Genomic DNA, 10,513 nt, shown 5'->3' with positions numbered 1-10,513 from the left:
GGCTTGCGCGAAGCGAGGCTTTAAACTATAGTGGCACGACATATCTCTTCGGAGGTTGAAGTTGTACTGATAATGAGAAATATTTTCGTTACTAGTTCCTCTTTGGTTGTAGCCGTTTCATCATTGATGATGATAAGATGGCTTGATTTTTCTGCAAAATGTTTTTATAAGAGTAGCGCTGCAACTTTCAATCGGTACTATCTGGTTACCGCAGTCGGTTAAGATATTGTTATTCGCAAAATATAGAATAGTATTGTTGTGCTGAACGGGATTCAGCAGGATTTTGTAGGATAACAAATTTTAATTTTAATATTTGTTTCCCAATTTCTACCGATATTCCAGAAAATGTTGAAACTTTTCGTTCGCAATTAAACTACCTGAGTAACGGGTATATGATAGTCGGGGAAGTTGGCTAGAACATTCTCTCTTATTATATATGGTATTGTTCTGGAAGCAATTGGTTTAAGAATTTGTCAAAGCAAGTGAGAAAATATTTTCCGTCAGTTGAAAGAGAATCGATGAGTAATGATTCGCCTATGTATGAAGGAATGGGCGTTTCGAAAATATTATTTTTTTGGAGGTGACTATCGTATTTAGCTTATTGACAGATCATTTGCAACGACTTAATTGGCTAATTGGGTTATTTTGTGCAAAAAAACAGTCTTACAGCATTTGTTTCATGTTTTCTATGAGCCCTATTGACTTTTATAGTAATTTCTCTTTGCTTGCATGTCCAAGATGTCGGTCACCATGAAATCTGTATAACTGAAATGAAATTCCCGAGTATGTATTTTAAAAATCAGTTCCAGTTACGGGACTCGTCGAAAAAAAACTCCTCTGACGTGAGGGTATAGGTGCTACTTGGTTGGCAAGGTCCTGAATTGTTCTACGCAATTCAGTCTCTATGCGTTGGCCTTCTAAGACTTGGTCCTGTAGTACCTTTTGTTAAAGTAGTCAAAAGACATTTTATATGTCGCAAATGAATTGGTAGCGGCACTTTTTAGTGCAGAGTTTATCGTCGCTCTCGGACTCTGAGTCGCTAGCGTATGGTTTCGAATTCCTATATCGCTCAAATGAATCGCTCATGAGGAGCTGTGTATGAGAATACTCAAGCCGTTGTGCCCATGGGGCCAAACTGAACGGCGAGGGGGTCGCGGGGGCAGAGTCGCCGCTGCCTAGCTAAGTAACAATAAGGTGAGGGGCCTGCGGGGAGCGGTTTTCCACTAAGGGAAACAAATATACAAAGAAAAGCACAGCAAAGACAAAGAGATATATAAAAGGCAAAAAATGCATTCGCTGCTGTATCGGGTGTCGGGGCAGCCCCGAGACGGCTGTGGGGCTAGTGCAGAGAATTGAAGTTCAAGTGAAACGACAGTGTCCAGACATATGCAAAAGTGGAATTAAATGCACACAACAGAATATAACCAATTAGTATTTGCGACAGTGTTTAAGTAATACACGAGAGTGGAATAAAATGCACACAATCAATCAATGCTTGGAAGCATCCGAGATTACACTTATCGCTTGACTTACGCGGCATTTGGGTAGGTGCAGGGGTTTGGTAGTCTACCCAAAATTTAATAAGGATAATAAGTTTCAATTATATCTTTCTTAATTATGCTACTTAAATAAATTTACAAAAAAAACGACAACAAAAAGACCAAATTAATTCAATTAACCCAGCCAAACGGAATGTTCGGCCATACATAAGAACCTTGTGAGAAATAGGTCAATATGGAGAAATTATGAACGATTTCGAGAGCGAAAGTAAGCCGAAGTAAGTAGAAGGGTGCGAAGAAAGCGCGATGAATGCTGTCGAAATACAAAGCATTATCCAAAGCGCTGTAGCGCAGCAAGAGATTAGGTTTCAAATAAGAGCAATTTCAAAGCTAATTTGATACGCTTAACAAGGAGCTAGACGACTTGAGTGTAAAGCAGATCAGTGAAGCACTCCAGAGCGTAGACTGACACTCGTCACAACATGAGCTGCTCATTACAAAGGTCCGGACTGACGCTATCGTGTTTCCCGCACAGCCAAAAGACCTGCCGTCGGCAATAACTTTAGCTAAGGAAGCCGAAGCTAGCATTGAACGAAGGCAATTTGCGGCAACATACGCTAGGGCAATGAAAGAAAAAGCTCAACGCTCTGTTTTTCGTAAGGTTCAGCACCGTATTCCTGATAAACAAGGGATAAATTAGGCAGCTGAATGCGGCCACGAAAAAATTTACATTACTTTAAAAAACCAAAAAAGAAGCAACAAAACGATTCTTGGCGAAAATCTGACGACTGGGTGCGACGCAGAAGCCCACGTCAAACCACAGAGCCCATGAACGTTGATCTATCATCTTCCAAGTCCTGGGCAGCAATCGCAATTTAAGCGAGGTCAGAACATAACACAGCGTCTTAATTCACTGACACCAAATTGTAATATACCAAACTGTTCAGCAAGAGCAATGACCTTCTCAATATTTTAGAGAACGTTTTTATCTACCTTTCATCAAGCTACCTCAAGTTGGCTGGGAGTAATTTAAAATTCTTATAGGGCGGCGAAAAGCTATATTAAAGTTAATAAAATAACGCCAGTAGTCTCAATATTTCGCGTGAATTCGATTTACGGTTAAAACACCATTAATGAAAAGTTCTTAAAAAAGTTTTTGGGAATAGTTTTCCCTATTTTTTATAAAAAACGAAATTTGATGAGATCATAGGATTTGACTGCCTAACGCAGGTGGGAGCCACCTTTAATATGCAAACGAAATCAATTTCGTATGGGCGTATATCAAATTATCTCTAATTTCTGGGGTGCGACGAAGTAAACTTTACAAAGTTGTGCCAGAATCGATACAAAAAGAGTTCATGGAAATTATAAAAATGACTAAAACTAGACAGGAGTAGATATGTAAGTAGCCCTTCCCACTTTGCTCGAATTGATACTTACAACCCTAAACCTAAAGTCTTGGTATCACCAAATAATCCTCACCGAGCAAAATCGCGAAATCCTTTTCAGTCAATGGAGTAAAATATGAATTTTGCCGTTTACTTTTTGTACTGAAAAACGCGGGTAGCATCTTTCAAAGGGCAATCGACGACGCTATTATAGAACAGCTAGGAAGAACATGCTACGTGTGTTTGGACGATGTCATCATATTTCGGAAACCGAAAAGGATTGTGTCCTGAAAAAAACCAACCAGGCCAACATGAGAGAAGACTTCTTAGAAGAAAAGACTTACTTTTTAAAGAACAATTTTTAGTACTTCGCCTCTATAGTGACTGGAAACGGAGTCACAATTGATCCTGAAAAGGGAGAAGTCATTCAATGCCTCAGATAAATTCAACGAAAGTGTGAATTATTTGGGTTTCATAGTTTCCGTGGAGTCATACATGCCCCTAGAAAGTAGATGCAGTTTGTAACTACAAACAGCCAAATACACTTTTTAATGTAAGATAAATCTTGGCTTGGAAAGCTATTATAGGTGTTTTATTAAATACTTTGCTTCTATAGCAAAACCCTAGAGGTCGAAAATGGCAAGCTAAGCGCTGGGCAATCCAAAAAAAACCTGTCAATTCTGACGAAAGTCATTCGAAAAACTTGAAATGCTGCTATACCCAGATTACAAAAGGCTTTTGATTTGACAACGGCGCTATTAAAAATTAAAAACAAGAGAGAACGCTATAGTCGAGTTCCCCGACTATCTGATACCCGTTACTCAGCTAGTGGAAGTGCGAAGGAGAGTCTTCAGCACAGACAGTTTTTGGCGGTTTGTGGGCGTAAGAGTGGGCGTGGCAAAAAGTTTTCTGGCAAATCGATAGAAATTTGCATCGACAGACAGACGGACAGACGGACGGACAGACGGACATGGCCATATCGACTCGGCTATTGATCCTGATCAAGATTATATATACTTTATATGGTCGGAAACGCTTCCTTCTGCCTGTTACATACTTTTCAACGAATCTAGTATACCCTTTTACTCTACGAGTAACGGGTATAACAAGAGAGAACGCTATAGTCGAGTTCCCCGACTATCTGATACCCGTTACTCAGCTAGTGAAAGTGCGAAGGAGAGTCTTCAGCACAGACAGTTTTTGGCGGTTTGTGGGCGTTAGAGTGGGCGTGGTAAAAGGTTTTCGGCAAATCGATAGAAATTTAAAAGACTAATACAAAAATGAAAAAATATCAAAACTTTTTTCAAAAATGTGGGCGTGGCAGCTTTGGGCGGTTTGTGGGCGTTAGAGTGGGCGTGGCAAAAAGTTTTTTGGCAAATCGATAGAAATTTACAGAACTAATACAAAAATGAAAAAATATCCAAACATTTTACAAAAGTTTGGGCGTGGCAGTTTTGGGCGGTTTGTGGGCGTTAGAGTGGGCGTGGCAACATGAATCGATAAACTTGCGCTGCTTCTATGTCTCTGGAGTTTGCATGTTGAATCTCAAGTTTCTAGCTTTTATAGTTCCTGAGATCTCGACGTTCATACGGACGGACAGACGGACATGGCCAGATCGACTCGGCTATTGATCCTGATCAAGAATATATAACGCTTCCGGAAACGCTTTCTTCTCCCTGTTACATACTTTTCAACGAATCTAGTATACCCTTTTACTCTACGGCTGCAATCAATTCGGCGTCAACACGAGAATATAATGTTCAAGACTTAGTGGGATAAATAATTGAAAACATACAATTTAATGAAATAATTAAAATGATAAACAAACATTCCAAAAATATAAACAGACTAAAATACCCAGATAACATTGACCGTCAAATTGACATAAGCGATAATTATAAATATTTTATAAATATTGAAAAAAAGGAACTTTATTTGGAAAATTCGCCGAATTCATTAGAAAACGTATTAGACCAAAATTGTATAAACACTGATCAATGCATCTCTGAAATCCTTACTAATCAATTAGCGAAGTGCCAACACACATTTGTATCGGAAAATGAAATGAATATTGTATGGAAAGTGAAGTGCAGTGAGCGACGAATGCCTTTTTGGGACACCTACAGCGAAGCGACGATCACAGATTAATAGAAGCTACCCGCCCCCTTCGGTCCTTCGAGTTCGGATATCCTGATCCACCGGCGCACAATGGCGCATTAGATATATTAGGTGAATAACAATCATAACTCTTGAACCAGTTGAGATAATTTCATAATTTTTTGAAATGAAAGGTATTATAAGACCTTTCGATTAAGTGGTCAAACAATATGGTGTGATAAATGGTAGATTTTATACTCGAAAATAAATGTTTTTGTAGGCAGTTTTCTAAATTTTTATCCAATTTCGACAAATTTGTTTTCTCTGAAAATGCTAATATGGTACATATTTAATGTTTTAAAAACAAAAAATAAATAAATTTTAAAGAAAACAATTTTTACTTTTTTTTATTTTTGATTTTGTCAATTTTTTATCTATTTTTACCTTTTTTTTTTTACAAATAATTCACTTTTTGTTCAAAATGATCATTCAATTTTACTTCATTTAATATTTTTGAAGAATAGTTAATCATTATACATTCATTTTTTTTTTTTTTTTTTTTTTATTATTTATTGAATCTTCCCTTTGTGTTAAGAGACTAACAATAAGTGTTCAAATCTTAATCTAACTTAATTAACTTTCACTTAGTGATAGTTTTTTTTTCATTAATGCCCTAATAAGTTTATTGCTGGGCTGGGAGGTCGTTGCGGTGCAGCCGGCTTTGACTGCATACTCGGATTAGTTTTCTTGCGAGGGGATTTGTATGGGTGGTCAGCTTTTCGTTATACTTCGTTTTTTTCTCAGCTATTACTTCGATTACTAATTTGATTTTTAGGTCTCTGTGTATGTTTTCGTTCCGAAGGTACCACGGCGCTCCAGTGATAATTCTCAGAATTCTTGACTGTGCTCGCTGAATAATGTCTATGTTACTTCTGGATGCGTTGCCCCACAGCTCGGAGCCATAAGTCCAGATAGGTTTTAAGACGGAGTTGTATAGAAGAGCTTTGAACTCCAGACTAAGTGGAGAGCGAGCATTTATGAGCCAGTGGAGGTTCCTTGCTTTAAGTTTAAGATGTATCGATTTGGCTTCTATATGTTTGCGCCAAGTGAGCCGCCTGTCCAGATGAACACCCAGATATGTTACCTCGTCGGCTTGTGGAATGCATATGTTATTCAAGACCAGTGGTGGGCATGTTTGTTTGTTTAAGGTAAAGGTAACCTGCTTGCATTTTTGAACATTTATTGAAATTCTCCAGTCGGCAAGCCATCGTTCTACAGATGTTAAGTGTCGGGATAGGAGTGCCGTGGCTTTTATTGGGCATTTGGAGCGACTGAGTATCGCGGTATCATCAGCGAACGTGGAGGTTGTTAGATTGTAGTCTATGGGGAAATCCGCCGTATACAGGGTGTATAAGATTGGACCCAGTACACTGCCTTGCGGCACTCCAGCTTCGATTGCGCAATCGCGTGAAGTGCTTGTATCGCATCTTATTGCAAACACTCTGTTATATAGGTATGACTTCAGTAGCTTATGTGTGTTTTGGGGCAACAGCTTGATTATTTTAAACAAAAGTCCATCGAGCCACACTCTGTCAAATGCCTGCGCGACGTCTAGAAAAATGGCTGTGCAGTATTCTCGATGTTCAAAAGCAGTACGAATTTCTGACGTGATTCGGTTGACCTGTTCGATGGTTCCATGTTTTTCTCTAAAGCCAAATTGATGTGTTGGAAGTGTGTTGTTTATTCTAAGATGAGGGCTAATCCGAAGGAGTAGCATTTTTTCAAACAGCTTTGAAAGACATGTTAGTAAGCTTATCGCTCTATATGATGATGGCTGCGTTTTATCTTTTCCTGGCTTTGCCGTTGTTGGTTCGATTGATTTTGGGTTGATTACCTGCCTTATTGTTTTGAGGGCTGAGCTTTCTCTTGATTTGGATGTAGCGATCCATGCCAGTCTGCACAGTCGAAATCGACTTCTGCTTTTGTTTTGATTCTTCTTTGCGTGCATTATTGTTGTTGCAAACGGTCAGTGCTGCTGAATTATTTACAGCTGGCACAGCGATAATTAGTTGGGCCGCTGACGAAGTTGTTGTTGTGGTAGCAGTGACAGTTGCCAGTGAGGTCACTGCACTCGTTATTGCAGTGTTACAGTTACCCGGGACGGTCGTTTGGCGCTGCGAGAGGAGCGGGGTAGGAGAGGCGGTCTCTTCGCTCCACGACTTGTGAGCCGAAGCAGGCAGAGAGGGAGAGCAAGAACGCGGTCTGTCGTTCTCTGAGGGCAAAAGTTTCGAGTTAGTTGAAGGTGAGGGTGCTCGATCACCGATTTGCGGTGAGACGAAAGAAAAGTATGCATTGTTGCGTTGTAAAGAGAGCCGGCGCTCGTCTTGTTCACATTGTCGCTGAGAACGTATGTCGTTTTGATTCATTGTTCTAAGTCCACATATAACAATTACCAGAACAATATGGAATAATTATTTATTTTAGTAAATAATTACTATAGTCAATAATACATTCATTTAAAATCATTACAAAGTCAGGGATTGAAAAACAAGCCGCCAATACAGGAAAAAAGTCCGAAATTTCTACGAAAAATACGCGGCGGCGCACAGTGGCGCATTAGATACAAATGCTAAATTAAATTTAAATTTTTGATGACAACGGAGTTGTCAGTTCAAAGTTGAACCCTCGTCTTGTTCACATTGTCGCTGAGAACGTATGTCGTTTTGATTCATTGTTCTAAGTCCACATATAACAATTACCAGAACAATATGGAATAATTATTTATTTTAGTAAATAATTACTATAGTCAATAATACATTCATTTAAAATCATTACAAAGTCAGGGATTGAAAAACAAGCCGCCAATACAGGAAAAAAGTCCGAAATTTCTACGAAAAATACGCGGCGGCGCACAGTGGCGCATTAGATACAAATGCTAAATTAAATTTAAATTTTTGATGACAACGGAGTTGTCAGTTCAAAGTTGAACCCTTTTTGGGTTGCAAAAAAAGCAGATATTTTTTGTAGAAAATTCGGATTTTGCGGTCGATTTTTAGGTAAAATATGTAACCGACCGGCTTGGTTATGGTCTCTATGAAAAGGATCATCAAATCTCGGTACAACAAAGGTAGAATAAATGTATAATATTCTTTGAAAGTGCAGGAATAGCTGTTTTACCGAAGTACTAATTTTCACATATTTTTGAACTTTGATGGAGTATATAAATCGATTCCCTACCATTCCCTGGGTTTGGAGTATGAGGTGTTGTTCTTGAATATGTTCTTTCTTTAATAAAAGAACGCAAGTTGCCATCCACAATGCAGGAGAACCTAAGATGTCGATCCCTTCACAAGGAGAACACAAGTTGGTTGGTCGATTGCTATAATTTGATTTATTGAGTTTTTTATTAGGGTTGGACTTCTGCTTGTCGTCGTCGCCAAATCGGTTCGCCTCGGCCAACCCGCCTGGGTAACCGCCGGTGCTGGCGTAAAAGTGCTTACGCTGCACACGCGCTCATGCCGGTCGTCGGAGCGCTTTGGCAAAAGCGCTCGCATTGCATTTCTGCAGAGAACGTTTACTTCGCACAAACTCGCCGTCGACGTGCCGGCTTGAGAACGCTTACGCAGCATATGATCGCTGGCACTGTGCTCCAATTGCCGCTTCCGTTGTTTGTGCTGTGGTTGCGATCATGTTAATCGCAAGTGCGAGGGGCGTCTGCGGGGCTCGGCTAAGGCAGGTTGTTTACCTTAGCCAGAACGGGTCATTGGCTCCGGGTGGGAGCAAGTCGTTAACTTATCTATGTATATATATAAATTGCTTTGTCCTCACTGACTGACTGACTGATATATCACAGCCATGGCCAAACCACATGTTGATGTTGTTTTGTTCCCGTGAACGAAGCAGTAATTTATATTGCGTTCTTTGTCATACATATGTACATAAGAACGCTCTGGAAATTGAAAAATTTTAAAAATAATTGGTTTTTTGGTAAAATTTGTTTCTTGAATTTTTCAATATTAAAAATTTATGGGGAGTTTTCATTCACAGAGTTCAATTCAGAGAATTGAATCACGGGTAGGTGGGACGAAGTCCACCGGGTCAGTCTAGTATACATACAAACATATGTACATTCGCCCAGCCGCAGTGGTGTATTATAAATGTAATTAAATTTTATAATTATTTTATATAATATATAAAAAATCAACTAAACATCAAAATTGAAAAAAAAATAAAGAAGAGTCGAGATCCCTATCTGATACCCGATATGCAGCTAGTGGAAGTGCGAAGGAGAGTCATCAACACTGACAGTTTTTGGCGGTTTGTGGGCGTTAGAGTGGGCGTGGCAAATCGATAGAAAACATTTTTAAAAAAATAGGCGTGTCAGTTTTGGGCGGTATGTCGGCGTAGGAGTGGGAGTGGCAACATGCTCCGTCTATGACTCTAGAGTCTGTATGCCTAATCTAAACTTTCTAGCTTTTGTAGTTTATACGGACGGACAGACAGACGAACCGAGGGACAGACGGACATGGCCATATCGACTCGAAAGAATATATACACTTTACATGGTCGGAAACGCATTCTTCTGCCTGTTACATACTTTTCAACGAATCTAGTATACCCTTTTACTCTAAGAGTAACGGGTATACAATTTTGTTTCGATATACTTATACATTTAACCAGAAATATTACCTTTTTTTCCGCGATTTACATAGGCTTGCTTAAGTGTAAGTTCTCTCGTCTCCTCTTCGCTCAGACAGCAGGTGCAGGCATATCGGCACACATACACAAACAGCGGGGACACAGTGACAACGAGGCGATACCCTTCAATCGAATCACAACAACAACCTTTTAGCGTCTTTTTCCCCGAATTGGTCTTAAAATTTTTTCCCGGTTCCTAAGGCAAAAACAAATATTTTAAAACCTATCCAAATAATTATTTAATAATTAATTTAATTTAATAATTAATTTTTGTCTGGTTCCTAAAGACAAAATCCAACCAACCAATTTACGATAATTATTTAATATTACCCTCCGCTCTTCTAGCTAGTTTTTTAGCGGGTTTTGGTTTTATTTGTGTTTGGCAGTCGTTTTTCTCGATTTTCCATGTGTTCCTAAATTTGAATTCGAAATCGAGAATATTACTTAATTTTTTAATAGTTTCGAACCATATTAATATCCAGATTCATTTATTTTGTTTCCTTCTTCCAGGAGATTTATTTTTGAGCTTTTTTAAAGCGATTTGTTTCAAATTTTCCAATTCTGATTTTTTCTCGAATTCCGCCTTGTCTTTTGTCCATCCAGAGCCGGGTTGTTTTGTCTTTCTTTTTCTCTTCCACTTTTTTGCGGAGTGCAGGCCTCCTTGCCTTCTTTTTTCCTCCGTTTATAATTGAGCATGCCCATAGAGGGAGACAAAAAAAGGACATCTGCGCCAAGAAAAGAACCCAAACGAAACACACTCTCCGCTCGCGCTAAGCAAGCACCTATGTAAGTCTGCTAGTCCAAAAGGCATAGCCGCGATATCCACTCCGA

General features: G+C 39.2%; 1 protein-coding gene across 1 annotated transcript; it reads right to left on the bottom strand.

Moving 5' to 3' along the window:
* Positions 1 to 6,825: 6,825 nt before the first annotated feature.
* LOC122625572 lies at positions 6,826 to 7,416 on the bottom strand. Its single transcript, XM_043805660.1, has one exon. The coding sequence runs from the start codon at positions 7,408 to 7,410 to the stop codon at positions 6,826 to 6,828; it is 585 nt and encodes a 194-aa protein (XP_043661595.1). The 5' UTR covers positions 7,411 to 7,416.
* Positions 7,417 to 10,513: the final 3,097 nt, after the last annotated feature.

The sequence above is a fragment of the Drosophila teissieri genome, unplaced genomic scaffold (assembly GCF_016746235.2).
Source record: "Drosophila teissieri strain GT53w unplaced genomic scaffold, Prin_Dtei_1.1 Segkk125_quiver_pilon_scaf, whole genome shotgun sequence".
In the NCBI taxonomy this organism is placed as follows: Eukaryota; Metazoa; Arthropoda; class Insecta; order Diptera; family Drosophilidae; genus Drosophila; species Drosophila teissieri.
Note: the sequence above shows the minus strand (reverse complement) of the source record. Positions and strands in the feature narration are given on the sequence as shown.

Coding starts and splice junctions, on each gene's coding strand:
- LOC122625572 (XM_043805660.1), bottom strand. CDS start 7,410: ATGAATCAAAACGACATACGTTCTCAGCGACAATGTGAACAAGACGAG.